The 15,371-nt window shown below is 39.2% G+C and overlaps 1 protein-coding gene across 1 annotated transcript in view; it reads left to right on the forward strand.

Annotated features, from left to right (window-relative positions):
* The window catches only part of OSBPL11 (oxysterol binding protein like 11), a 99,007-nt gene extending 89,475 nt beyond the window's left edge, over positions 1-9,532 (forward strand). The window contains exons 12-13 of the mRNA XM_007447598.1: positions 2,977-3,130; positions 7,834-9,532. Coding sequence (XP_007447660.1) covers positions 2,977-3,130; positions 7,834-7,899 — 220 coding nt within the window. The 3' untranslated portion in view covers positions 7,900-9,532. The remainder of the gene's footprint in view (positions 1-2,976; positions 3,131-7,833) is intronic.
* Positions 9,533-15,371: the final 5,839 nt, after the last annotated feature.

Raw genomic sequence — 15,371 nt, forward strand, 5'->3', positions numbered from 1 at the left:
TTTTGTTTTTCCTTTGTGGTTTTTTTTTTTTTCCCTTTTTTTTTTTTTTTTTTTTTTTGGGGACTTGAACATTTAGTAATGTGTTGTTTAATTTCCAAATATTTGGACCTTTTCCAGATATCTTCTCAGTATTCATTTCTAATTTAATTTCATTATGGTAAAAGAATGTGCTTTGTGTGGTTTTAATCCTTTAAATTTATTGAGATTTGTTTTATAGCACTGAATGCATTCTATCTTGGTAAATGTTTTGTGTGCACTTGACAGGAATGTGTATTCTGTTGATGTTAGGTGAGATTATTCTGTAAATGTCAATTAGATCAAGTGGATTAATAATATTTTTCTAGTCCTCTGTATCTTTACTGATTTTCTGCGCACTCTATCAGTTGAGAAGAGGTATTGAGATCAGTTACTGAAATTACCAATTTTAATGGAATATTTCTCTTTATAGTTCGATAAGTTTTTGTGTCATGTTATTTGGACCTCTGTTGTTTGGGCCATACACATTTAAGATTATATGTACTTTTCCCAGGAATGGTAACATAGTTGTTGGAAACATCCTCAAGCTTCCTGGCAAATAGGAACCACACTGTTTCTCCAGGATGCTGACCCTGAAAAGATTGCACATCCTCTTGCTGCATTGCCCCCAGCCCTTGGCCATTATGAGATGATCCTCCATCCGTGGTCATAGTTCTTGCTTTGAATTCTACTTTAATATTAAAATTGCCACTTAAAAATATTATTGAGATATATTTTACATATCATAAAATTCACCTGTTTTAAGTGTACAATTCAGTGATTTTGGGTAGCTTTCCTTAGTGGTACAGTTTTTACCTTTAATTAGTTTTAGAATCCTTTGATCCTCCCATAAGATCCTTCATGCCCATTGATAGTTAATCCCTGTTCCTGCCCCCAGTCCCAGGGAACCTACTTTCTGTCTCTATAATTTTACTTTGTCTGGACATTTCAGATAAATGGAATCATACAGTATGTGATCTCTTATGCCTAGCTTTTTTCACTTAGCATGTTTTTGAGGTTCATTCATGGTACAACATGTATCAATATTTCATTCCTTTTTATTACTGAATAGTACTCCATTATGTGATACTACATTTTGTCTATCCCTTCACCAACTAATGGACATTTCCAGTATTGGACTATGATGATTAATACCGCAGTAAACATTCTTGTGCAGATCTTTGTGTGGACATGTTTTCACTTCTCTTGGGTAAATACCTACGAGTGGAATTCCTGGTTTGTGTGGTAGTTTTATGTCTAACTTTTCAAGAAACTGCCAAACTATTTTCAAAAATGGCTGCACCATTTTACATTCCTGCCAGAAACACATGAAGGTTCCAGTTCTCTTCATCTTCATCAACATTTGTTATTGCCTGTCTTATTTAGTAAGCCCATTCTAGCTGGTGTGAAATAGCATCTCATTGTGATTTTAATTTGCATTTCCCTAATGGCTAATGATGTTGAGCATGTTTTTATGTTCTAATTAGCCATTTGTATATCTTCTTTGTTAAAATGTTTGCTTTATATATTTCACCCATTTTTTAAATTGAATTGTTTGTTGTCTTATTGTGTTATAGGAGTTCTTTTGTAAATTCTGGACACAGATCCTTTATTGGGTATGTGTTTCGTAAATATTGTCTCCTGGTCTCTTGCTCATTTTTTCATTTTCTTTTTTTTTTTGCGGTACGCGGGCCTCTCACTGCTGTGGCCTCTCCCGTTGCGGAGCACAGGCTCCGGACGCGCAGGCTCAGCGGCCATGGCTCACGGGCCCAGCCACTCCGCGGCATGTGGGATCTTCCCGGACCGGGGCACGAACCCGTGTCCCCTGCATCGGCAGGGGGACTCTCAACCACTGCGCCACCAGGGAAGCCCTCATTTTCTTAATGGTGTTTATTTCAGTAATCAGTTTTTATTTGATGAGGTGAGATTATCAGTGTTTTTTTTTTTTATCTTCTTCTAAGTTTTATTGTGAGGTGAGAGCCTAAAGTCACCTTTTTGCACGTGGATATCCAGCTGTCCCAGCACCATTTGTTGAACAGACTATACTTTCCCCAAAGAATTGTCTTGGCAGATTTCTTTGGCTTGGAGTTTGTTGAGCTCCCCCCGGCCCCCACCGCCCTACCCCCATGCTGTGCCTGCAAGCTCTCTAACTCGTCAGTTGGAGCACTCATAGGACCCCCTCATTTGTTTGCCTGCTCTCAGGAGTCACTGTCCTGTGCTGCCTTTTGTTCGACATCTGAAAACCATTGTTTCATTATATTTTGTCTGGTTCTATAGTTGATTAAAAGCAGGAGGGTAAATCTGGTGCCCATTATTTAGTCACGTCCAGAAGCACAAGTGGTCTCTTCTATTTCAGCTTTTTAAAAATTTATTTCTCGGGCTTCCCTGGTGGCGCAGTGGTTGGGAATCTGCCTGCCAATGCAGGGGACACAGGTTCGAGCCCTGGTCTGGGAAGATCCCACATGCCGTGGAACCACTAAGCCCATGAGCCACAACTACTGAGCCTGAGCGTCTGGAGCCTGTGCTCCACAATGGGAGACGCCGCGACAGTGAGAGGCCTGCACACCATGATGAAGAGTAGGCCCCGCTCGCTGCAACTGGAGAAAGACCTTGCACAGAAACAAAGACCCAGCACAGCCAAAAATAAATAAATAAATTTATTTAAAAAGAATTTATTTCTCCTTTTGCTTATTGTTTCCTTAGTTTCTTAAAAATAAAAATCTTGGTTATATAACTTGGGAAAATATAAATTATTTTTAATTTAAAAAGAAGCAGAAGCAGCAGCATCTTGGACATTAACATCAGCAACATAGTGTCAGCATTCTTGTAACTCACAGCCATGAAATTATAGATCTGACTCAGGAAATGTAATTTATTAAAATTACTGTTAATTTTGAGGGTATCAGTTCTATTTAATTATCTTTTTTTAAGAATGTAAAATGTGTGGTTTTCGGATTTCAGGCGATTGTGGAGAAATGTGACAGACTCTCTGAGGGAATCTGATATTGATAAGGCCACAGAGCATAAACGTACCCTGGAAGAACGCCAGAGGACTGAAGAAAGGCATCGTACTGAAACAGGCACACCTTGGAAAACCAAATATTTTATTAAAGAGGTATATGTCCTACATGTCTTCAGACTAAAACTCATTATCTACTTAGTGAGAACTTCAGCTTAGTAGGCTTTCTTGAATTATCACTTATATATCTTTATTTCTAAAAATAGTCCAGCTTAACCATGAACTTTTTCATGAGCTTTTCACAGTTTGTCAAAGTAGAATAGTTTACCAGCAGTTCAGATAAAATAGATTTGGGGATTTAAATTGGCCACAAAATACCGACATTAATCTTTAATCTCAATAACAGAATATGCAATTGACAATTTGTTACCTTTTGTACCACAGTGAAACTCTTTGTTCACTTCCAGAGACCACATTTTAAGGATGCATGAAAAACTTAAATAGCTACACAGAGGATAGTGAGAAGTGACTAGAATCTCTGCATTGTTTAAGGAAAAAAGAGTGATGTGGGGGGTACTTAGGCTGGAAAACAGAAAATTGGAGCCATTCATTATAACTTTCTTCAAATATAGGTTAGGCTTATCACGTAGAAGTTTCTTATCAGCTCCAATAGCAGACTTGAGCTAGGCCCAGACTACCAGGAAGCATTTTGAGCTTAACATAAGAAGGAATGTATAACAATAAAAAATATCCAATAATCGGGCTTCCCTGATGGCGCAGTGGTTGAGAGTCTGCCTGCCGATGCAGGGGACACGGGTTCATGTCCCAGTCCGGGAAGATCCCACATGCCACAGAGTGGCTAGGCCCGTGAGCCATGGCTGCTGAGCCTGCGTGTCCGGAGCCTGTGCTCTGCAATGGAAGAGGCCACCACAGTGAGAGGCCTGCGTACCACGAAAAATAAATAAATAAATAATAATAATAAAAAAAATCCAATAATGACAAGTGTACATTTTATAGTAATGTGTTCCCCATCGCTAGACTCATGTAAGAGACCATGGCTTATGTAGAAGTGTTTAATTCACTAGTTTTGCAGGTAAGACAAAATGATTCCTAAAGTCTTTTCTAAATTTAAAGGTTTTGTTTTATTTTGTTCATTAATTTCTGGTAGAACTCAGAGTAAGGTGAATAATGGACCAGAGCTGATGCCAAGAAAAGTTTTCTTGTCCATAGCCAAGTCTAAGGAAACTCATTGAATTTTAATATTGGTCTGTCAGGAAGAATCTAGAAAAAGTTTGTGAATTTTGCATAGTTATTACCCTTAAAAGCCCATAGTTTATTGTAGTAGTTTCATTGCTTTAATTTTTCTCATCTTTGGGTATGAAATATAAATGCCAACTGTTTTTTCTTTCTTCCTTCCTTCCTTCCTTCCTTCCTTCCTTCCTTCCTTCCTTCCTTCCTTCCCTCCCTCCCTCCCTCCCTCCCTCCCTCCCTCCTTTCTTTCTTTCTTTTTCTTTCTTTCTTTCTTTCTTTCTTTCTTTCTTTCTTTCTTTCTTTCTTTCTTTCTTTCTTTTTGGCTGCATTGGGTCTTCGTTGCTTCATGCGGGCTTTCTCTAGTTGTAGTGAGCGGGGGCTACTCTTTGTTGTGGTGCATGGGCTTCTCATTGCGATGGCTTCTCTTGTTGTGGAGCATGGGCTCTAGGCACACGGGCTTCAGTAGTTGTGGCACATGGGCTCAGTAGTTGTGGCTCACGGGCTCTGGAGCACAGGCTCAGTAGTTGTGGCGCACGGGCTTAGTTGCTCCGCAGCATGTGGGATCTTCCCGGACCATGGCTTAAACACGTGTCGCCTGCATTGGCAGGAGGATTCTTAACCACTGCACCACTCAGGGAAGTCCCCCAAATGTTTACATGGATAGGAATTCAAGGAAAAGTACTTTACATCTCTTCATTTTTATATGAAAAGATAAACCTTTGTAACTACTATGCAAAATTATAGTCTTGTAACCTTAGATTTTTTTTCATTTCAAGCTCACTAAGATAGTATGCCAGAAGCAGATTCTAAAGAGGAGAATTTTTCTAAGGGAAGCCTTCTATAAATCATTAAAAATGAACTCTAGGGGCTGAGAGCAAGAAGCTGTAATGGGTAAAAGATGCAACCGATTTTAAAAGATTTTAAAAGATAGGCCTCCTGGTTCTTGCAATTAACATGACATGTAAACATGCTACTTGTCATGTATTCTTTATTTGACAGATATTATTAAGAACCTACCACTTAATCCCTTTATTATACTTTGTGATGTTGGGTAGACAGATGTAGAAAGTGATAGCAAGATATGGCAGTTGTCTAATAAAGTAGTGAATTTCTTTCTGCCTATAGATAGTCTTCACTAACTGCCTGATGAAACAGTAGATTGGAGATGCTGGCTCAGGTTTGGGCCTCTTTAGTTGGTAAGATGTAAGATGGCTTTCTAAATGGTGTGCCATGACACAGTGGTACAACAATAGATGGGTTAGATTTGTGTCATATACTGATTGCCTAAGCCCATGGGGCCGTCGCGTCACATCCTGTGTGTGACAGGACCATGGACTGTGCTGTAAGAAGCACTGCAGAGTAAAGGTGAGGCTGACGAGGATGGTAGTTAGCTGACACTGGTACCACGAAGTTCATAACAACTTTTGCGCTATTGCCATCAGGTATGGCTCTTTGCTAAGAAGAATCATATGTTATTGAAAAGTCAATTTTGTCTCTCCTGTGGTCCTAAACACAGTGCTGGGCACTTAGTAGATGTTTCATACATATTGCTATGAGTGACAAGAGCTTTTCCACTTGTTTGGTACTTTCATTATTGCTGTCAAACCAACAGACCAGTTTGGAGTTGGCTTTAGTTAGATGGAGGAGTAGAGTCACTTGATATAAAAAGAGGAGGTAGAGTAACCTGAGAAAGTATAGATGAACTTAAAGTGTTTCTAGTATCATTTGATAATACCTACCTTCTTTTCCTGACCATTTCTCATTGACATTTAATTTATTAGATCTTCCATTTCCTCCCTTTTGTGATTATACACATCCATCAGGATCTATTGGTCATATCCTCTTGAGTGGATGTTTAAAATGTCTTAAGATGTATATAAATGCAAGCAGGAAGGCTTTTGCAGAATAGTGGACCACATTGGAGTCAGATGTGCTAAGCTTGAACCTCAGTCATACCTTGGATAGTTTATTTACCTTCGGTTTCCTCATCTGTAAAATGTGGGTAATTATATAGAAGGTGCACTGAAAAGAACTCTGCCCCTTCCTGGGTGAAGTTGGACAACTCATTTCACTTTTCAGAGCCTCAGTTTCTTCATCTGTGAAGTGAGATGGTCAGGTGGCACGTCTTAACTTCTAAACCTAGCATTCTGTAATGTGGTTAGGAGACATCTTTTGTGTTTTTGTGTTTTGTGATAATTATCAACCAGGTGATTTAATTTAAACAACATAATGGTTTCTGTTGTTAAAGAGAAATTATTCTGACACTTATTAAAAATGAAAAGGAAGACTTTATTCAAGAATATTGCAGTAGAGGAAAAAGATTGAATTCAACTCTGAATGTGTTGATAAGTGGGAATTTATAGCCAATGGGCAGGATGAGGGAGTGGATGGAAGATTACTAAGAGGAACTTGGTCAGATGTCAAGGATGGTGGGTTGGGGGAGGCACATGATTAGATCAAAAGTGCGAGGAGGAGTTTCATTGGATATCAAAGATGAGAGAATTCTTGATAAACTAGTTCATCAGGATTTTTTTTTTGCTAAAACTGAGTTTAGCAGGCCTAGGATGAGGCTTAGTCAAGAAGAGAGACAGAGGAGTCTAACTTTTAAAGTTTGGTCAAGGAGAGAGTCCTCGTCACTATGACCCACATAATTACTGGGTGTAAGCCATTTTTGGAGTAAGGTAGGGTAAATATATATTTTAAAATATTTTTTTGAAGATTTTTTTTTGATGTGGACGATTTTTAAAGTCTTTATTGAATTTGTTACAATATTGCTTCTGTTTTATGTTTTGGTTTTTTGGCCATGAAGACATGTGGGATCTTAGCACCCTGACCAGGGATTGAACCCACACCCCCTACATTGGAAGGTGAAGTCTTAACCACTGGACCGCCAGGGAAGTCCCTAAAAAAACTTTTTTAATGCAAATAAATTGAGGGCGATATAGGGGTTTACGGACAGAGGTTCAAATCTGACTTACTTCACCTATTCGCATAAACACCGAACTACAGTCTTAGCTACTGTGACCTCAGCTCTGCCAAGCTCTCACCCCAGTATGCTGCTTCATGCATTTGCTGAAGCACTTTTTTCCTCACTTGGTCTTCTCCTATCTTTCGTTCACTCTTTGACTAACTTTATCTCCTTTTGGTATCCTTCTATTCACAGGAACCAGGGAAAATTAATAAGGTAGAGTCAGAAAAGAACTAGGAAACAATACTCAGATCCTAGAGATGCCAGCTGAGATGCAGAGAACAGCTCGTACCTTGGTGACCATTTCCTATGCTCCACCTGCTGCCTGTCACTCCATCAGTGGGGCTCAATCTGCAGCATCTTGGCAAAATTGGCAGAATTGCTACAAATGACTTCTGCAAAGTAAAATATTCGTGGAGCACAAACTAGGTCTTCCCAGACCAGAACTTCTCACCTAATCCTAGCTAAACCACACATATATTTTGGTGTCTTAAGCACCGAGGCTTTTTCTTCACAAACTCTTGTTTTTAAATGTGAGAACAGAATTCCATTTCAATGAAGGCATTGCATCTAGTTTTGGTTACTGATTCTGAAAATAATAGAGGAATGGTTCTTTAATTTATTTTTCTACTTGTTTCAGGGAGATGCCTGGGTTTATCACAAACCCCTTTGGAAGATAATTCCAACAGTACAACCAGCAGAGTGACACACACTATCTAAGACTCGACCAAATGAACTTCTCTATTTACCCTAAACTCTCTCAGAATGGAGTCATTGCACTGAGTGACCTGCTTCCTGATTGCACAGCCTGAAACTAACTACACACGAATGTACCAATTAGGGCACCATAGAACTGCAGCAAGACCAAAGTGTTGAGGAAGCACGATGGACCTCTCACCGAGCCGTTCATGTGATGTGAGCAATATCATCTGAAGCCCTTTCACCTGAATTATTAGATGATTAATCTTTTATCCAGTTCCTGCTCCAAAAGCTAAGTTTGAATCCCCTCTTTTTGCATGGGGGCAGCAGATAAACACAACAGTGAGAACTCAGTGATTTTGATTTCTTTGTAGTGAAAATTGAAGTCTCTTTCAGAGTTTGTGCTTTGCTTTCTGTCAGTAACTGAAGTATTCACTACTCTTACAACAAATCAAGAGGAGGAAGAAGATGACCCAGAAGTGGCTTCAGCCATTGTGCCTGAAATCAGTGTTAAAAAAAAAAGTCAACCAGGTTGTCATAACAAGGCATTCTGTTCCTTCAAAGAGACTGTGTGCCTGTGTCCGAGGAACTTATCCATTATCCACCTCTGTTAGAACTCTCTTTTAAAAAGTATATTTATAAATTGATTAGAATTATAACCATGGAGAATTTTTTCCTCTGAGCATTTTAATATACTTGAAAACAACATTGACTTGAAAAATTTCGGAGCATTTTTCAATACCTAGTTTTATTAAATATTATACTTGAGAGACAGTTTTTTAAAATGTGGTCATGTCAGTATGATGAGATTTTTGGCCCTTCTCAAGAACTGAGGCATTAAAGAACAAGCAAATATTAAAAAAGAAGACTTACTGTTTTCCTTACCTTTTTTTCACTTGTAGGTTAATATCCAATATTACGTGCTATCCCTCTGGATAAGTATGCTTTATCTTACCTCTGTTCACTCAAAATTTAAAACAACTATTCATATTTGTCAGTAATTCAGAAGTTATATATGTGACTAAGTGCATGTATGGTATGTTTTGTTTTTTCAAGGAAACGCAAATGCTGAAGAAACAGTATGAAATAAAAAGGTATCAGGAAAAAAGATATCAGGAAGTTATATTCAGGTACAGTCTTTTTTTTAAATAAGTATTTTATTGAGGTTGAAGAATTGCTGGCAATTAAAAGAATAGTGCTAATTATGGCTTTCGTCATTCATTCAAGTATTTATTTAGCACCTACTTATGGTGCTCAACACTTGTTACTTCAAGCTACCTTAATTTTCCAAGAGTGGTGCCTTACTCTGTTTCTTCTGATGTGGTCTTCCAATCAGTGTGTGTAACATATACCTGTTATTCATCAGCCATTGTAAGTGGCTGTATCTGTTGCATCATCATAAGAAGCTTAAGCTTTGTGCTCTGATAAATTGTGTTTTATTGAAGGGGGCTAATAGGATGAAAACAGCAAAATAATAATTTTTTTCAAAAAATTGTAAATTATAAGAAGATAATTGGTTAATGTACACCCATTTTAATGATTCCCTTGTTCATTTTTGCTGTGAAATGCACTGAAAAATCTCAAAATGAGTTATAGTTCATGTGTTGGGAAGATTAAAAAATAATAAAACTAGAGAACAATGATGCCTTTGTCTGTTTTATGAATGGAGAGAAATAGAAAGTTTATATTTAGTGGAGTTATTGCCCTGTTCATTCGAGAAGGACATTGATTTTAAATCCTTACCTTCAGGAATCTCTTAGGGAAATAAGGGAGTAAATTTAATAACAGTTTTTTAAAATTAAAATGTTATAATTTTACGACTTTTAAGGAAACTGGAAATAGAGCAAGAATATAAAATGAAACTAGAGGTTTTTTTGTTTGTTCTTTGAACCGTTTGAATGCAAAAATTCAATTTCTTTGAATTTTTGAACCATTTTAAGAATTACTGAAATAATGATTTTTTTAAATTCTTATTAAAAGTACATTTATGAGTAATTGAAATCTCCCCCCCTTGACAGGAGTGAAATAATACCACTGTAGGGCAACTGTTTTACCTTGTCCTTCTCTTCTTGACATCTGCTGCAGCTTGTTCACTTAACAGAAGGTAGAGGCCTTTTCTGGTTTTTGTTTTCGTTTTTGTTTTGTTTTTTAATCTACACCTTGTTAATATTTGGCCAGGGAAGCAAGTCTTTGTAGCAGTTGTATCTCTCTTTTGGGCCAAAGTTTTAAATGTACACTTTCCTTCTGGCTATTAGGAATTGTACGTTAAGGAGTCCAAGACTAGAAGTGAAAAGAAGAGAAAATTCTGGCCTTTAGATTGTGTTTTGGGAAAGGTATGGCATCTACATATTGACTCACTGAATTCTGCAAGTTGTAACCAGCATCACCTCTAATACCTACTTGTCGCCAAAAAGGAGAAGAAAAGTGTCGAGTCCCTTCACTCCACAGCAGCCCTGTGAAATGGCAAAGCCAGGGATGGCTGTTCAGACTTTACAGATGAAGAACTTATTGCCCAGAAAGTTTAGTGCTCACTTCAAGTCACTTGGCTAGACCTTCATTCATTCAACAGATATCTGCTGAGTATTCCTTTGGGGCTGGGTGGTGCATTGGACTCTGATGTGGCAAATACTCTCCCTATCCTCAGAGACTTGGATGAGGGAAGAAGCTAAAACTTAATTCCTGAGAATGGGATGTTGACACAGGCAAGGCTATTGGTCTTTCCAAATCCCAGAAAAGCATCAGTGATACCTAGGTAATGTGGAAGGCAGAGTTGAGCAGTGAGCTGAAAACAACATGGTTGGATCAAAGTCTGCATAAGAAGCCCCAAACAATGCATCCAGGTGACTAACCCTTGTTCCACCCTACAAGAGACTCTGGAGAGATTGAACCAGAACCAACTGGTTCTGATTGAACCAGTTCAGATCTTTCAGCCCCTTACCCTATCCCATTCCCAAAATATTGGCAGTCAGGCTTATACCCTTAAGCAAGAGATTAAAAGATCCCATTTAGGAGAACAACTCCAGAAGAAAAAAGTCCTACAATATATTTGAAGGGTCCACCAGCAAAAAGCTCAGCTGACAACCCTGTTAATTACTTTACAGTAAAACCAAGTCAGCAGTTCCTCCAACATAACCCTCCACCCTCTCACCAATACATTACACATATCCATCGTCCACCACAGTGTATATATAGACAACATATCATGACTCGTTTTCATAGCTAAGGATCAGCAGACATTTGAGAAAAGCTTCCAACATGAATAAAAGAGAGATCAAAGCAGACAGGAGGAAAGAAATTAGAGGAAGCAGATAATTCAGGAAGTCAGGGGAAGTAACTTCAGAAAAAATTAAATCTTCAGGCAGATGAGATGATATTGTTTCCACGAAACATGAACAAAATGCTATTTTTAAAATGGACTGTTCAGAGAACAAGCACAGGTCTTGGAAATTTAAAATATGATAGTTCAAATTAAATACTCAATCCATGGTCTAGAAATTAAGTGAGAAAAAGCTGTCAGCAAATAGAACAAAAGAATGAACAATGGACAATAGGAGAGAAATGATACGGAAATGAGAGGAGCAATCCAGGAAGTCTAACATGTAACTAGCGGGGATTACGGGGAAAGAAAACCAATGGAAGGAATGATACTATTTTGATATATGTATATGTGTGTATGATGTGTATGTATATATTTATGAAAATTTCCCAGAGTAAATGATGTGAATCCATTTGAAATGCCATGAATACCCTGCACAACAGAGAAAAAATAAAAGCCCAAGCCAAAGCACATCATGGTGAAATTTCATAACACTAAAGATAAAGAGAAGATTCTAAAAAGAGAATGGCATCAGCCTTCTCAATAATATCACTGAAAGCTAAAAGACAAAAGAGCAATTTTGCCTAGCATTTTATCCCCAGCCAAAAGACAAATCTAACATGTACGATTTCAAAAAAATTTTGTGCCAGCATTTCCTTTTCTGGAAGCTATTAAAGTACATGCTCCAGCAAAACATAAGAAGAGGGGGAAAAAAGCAACAACAACAGGAATTGGAGAAGATAAGAGGTCATGAAAAACAGAAGATCCAACAGAAGAAGTCAAAGAGGGGCATCAAAATCTATCTCACTACTAGGATGTCATTGGTCTCAGTTCTAATGAAGTTCATATAAGATGAGAATGTTTTGTACATTGCAATACTTAATATATTTGATTACTTTATATATTAATATATATATCAATTCTCCGAATTTTAATATTCTGGGGTTATTCAGCTGTTCCTCATATGTTGGTGTTTCATCTCGTGATCAGTTTTCTGAGAATGCACCACATATCAATGTTATGTGGACTACTTCCAAAAAGCCAGAACATTGCGAGTGGAATCTTGTTTTAGACCCATGGATCTTTCATCTTTTTAACAGTTTTGTTAATGTATAATGGACTTAAAGTATACAGTTTGACAAGTTTTGACATATGTCTCCAATCATGAAACATCATCACAATCATGATAATGAAAATATTTATCATTCCCAAAAGTTTACTCTTACCCCTTTGTAATCTCTCCTTCCCACCTCTCCCCTCTCTCCACCTGTTTCCCATTTCCAGGGACTACTTGTATTGGTATCCTCTTATAAGGACACTTGACACTGGATTTAAGGCCCACCAGGATAATCCAAGACAATGATCTCATCTCAATATCCTTAATTACATTTGCAAAGACGCTTTTTCTAAGTAAAGGAACATTCACAGGTTCCAGAAATCGGGACGTCACCAATCACCAGTGGTGATTTTTGGAGATCACCATTCAACCCACTACCTCACTAATCTGCTTTATGTCACATAAATTAGTTCAAGTTTTCTAGAATTTTATATAAACAATCAAACAATATGGTCTTTTGGGAGGGCGTCTGGCTTATTCCATTCAATATAATTATTCTGCGATTTATCCATGTTGATTCGTGTATCAATAGTTTATTCTTTTTTATTCCCGAATAGGAATTCACTGTTTGGAATATACCACAATTTGTTCATTCATTCACTGGCTGATAGATACCTGTGGCTGTGTCCCCAGCACCTCATCCCTCCTCAAGTGGAAAAGAAAAAACTCCCCCCTCCTCCACCCCTCCAGGCAAGGAAATGGCTGTTCCCGTGAGAGAGTTCACCTGGCCTTCAGAAGAAGCTGAATCAGGCACTCTCTGCCCCTCAGTCAGAGTTTGGGACCAGAGCTGTGTCCCAACCACCTTCTGCTACTAACTGGTTGTTAGCAGTGACTGTGGGCAAGTTGAACTGAACCAAGACAATGATCTCATCTCAATATCCTTAATTACATTTGCAAAGACGCTTTTTCTAAGTAAAGGAACATTCACAGGTTCCAGAAATCGGGACGTCACCAATCACCAGTGGTGATTTTTGGAGATCACCATTCAACCCACTACCTCACTAATCTGCTTTATGTCACATAAATTAGTTCAAGTTTTCTAGAATTTTATATAAACAATCAAACAATATGGTCTTTTGGGAGGGCGTCTGGCTTATTCCATTCAATATAATTATTCTGCGATTTATCCATGTTGATTCGTGTATCAATAGTTTATTCTTTTTTATTCCCGAATAGGAATTCACTGTTTGGAATATACCACAATTTGTTCATTCATTCACTGGCTGATAGATACCTGTGGCTGTGTCCCCAGCACCTCATCCCTCCTCAAGTGGAAAAGAAAAAACTCCCCCCTCCTCCACCCCTCCAGGCAAGGAAATGGCTGTTCCCGTGAGAGAGTTCACCTGGCCTTCAGAAGAAGCTGAATCAGGCACTCTCTGCCCCTCAGTCAGAGTTTGGGACCAGAGCTGTGTCCCAACCACCTTCTGCTACTAACTGGTTGTTAGCAGTGACTGTGGGCAAGTTGAACTGCCTCTCTGGGCTTCTCTGTCCTCATCAGAAAAATAAAGGGGTTGGATTAGAGGATCTCTGAGATAATATCTTACCTGTGATCTCCAGTTTGGGTTATTTACACAGGAAAAAAAAAAAAACCCTCCTCTGCCATTCCCTTCAGGGCTGAAGTTGGTGGTTTCTGGGATTAATCAGTTGACTCAGATCTCTGCAGTGTCAGAGCTTTTCCTTCCTAACAAAGGGGAGAGGTGAGGATGGTGGGGTGGCTCAGAGACACTCCTGGTAGAAGCAGAGATCTGACTGATTAGGGCCCAGCTGCAGAAAGGGACACTGACACCTGCTGCTTGCCTCTCAATCTCAAGGAAATGATTCTCAGGGACCAAGCTGGGGTCCTCAAAGGACCAAGCCCGTGGGGAAGGGGCTAGGGAGGAGGGCCCACCTTGGGATTGGGGAAGGGATGCAAGAGGATACAGCACTGGCCACCATTCCACCGTAACCATTCTACCATTCTTACCTCCCCCCTTCCTTGCAGTTTCAGGGAGAATTCCTGTGTGAGGAGTTGCCTGCAGAAGCTGGATGGGCTTTCTTTTGGCCTGCTTGGTACAGTGAGAGCTAGGGTAAGCAGGCCTGGCTGGCTTTCATAAGTAAAAATGTGGTTTGCTATTATTTGTTTGCTTGTTTTGTCTTGTATGCTGTGCCCCTCCGACTCATTCACTAGTTCAGCAGACCTATATGCTGAGTGCAGGGGACACAGAGACGTGAGGCATGTCCCACCCCATTCTTACTGCTGAGTTCATTAGCCTAGAAGAGGAGACAGACAGAGCTAGTAAACAAGATGAGAAGTGCCAGAACAGAAAAAAGCCAGCCTTCAAGGAGGAGGATTAATGAGTATGTGGGAAGGAGGTCATGGAAAAATCCCAAGTGGAGAAAACAACCAGTCTAAACACAAGGCAAAGTACATTCAGTATAAATTTACTTACTTACAATTATTTCTTGTATTTGGAAAGTCCTTTATTGTTCTATAGATTCAATAAAAAGGGCAAAATAGTTTAGGGAGAAACAATTTAAAAGCTACCCAAAGGTTATCAGTCACAAAAGCTTACATCTCTTGCCTGTTTCTTGCTCACCTTTCTGAACGTGTGTTGGACAGGATGCTTCTCAGGCAGAGGTAAGATCCCAGATGCTGCTCCCTGTCTCCTGTGTCCTGCCCTCCCTTAATTCTGCTCCTGAGTGTCCGCATTCACAGCCATGCCCCTCCCCTTGCTTTGCTACCCTGGGAACCGCTGCTCTCTGAGGGGTGGTTGGCCAGATGGCTAAAGAATAGGATCCCCCTTAGGAGGGCTGTGCCTCTGATAAGTGACAGCAAAGCGTTCCCGTGTGGCAGTCCACACAGCATGGGGCAAACGATACCAGAAGTTCCAAGTAGAAGATTCCACGCAAGACATAAATGTTTTAAACTGGTTGATGGTAATTTAAATTTTCTCACAAATGCATCCTTCCTCTCCCCGCTCCACTTACACTGTCTATAAGAGAAACTTTAAATAAAGACACAGATAGGTTGAAGATAACAAAATGGAAAAAGATCTACCATGCGAAC

Source organism: Lipotes vexillifer, unplaced genomic scaffold, assembly GCF_000442215.2.
Source record: "Lipotes vexillifer unplaced genomic scaffold, Lipotes_vexillifer_v1.1 scaffold823, whole genome shotgun sequence".
NCBI classification, from domain to species: Eukaryota; Metazoa; Chordata; class Mammalia; order Artiodactyla; family Lipotidae; genus Lipotes; species Lipotes vexillifer.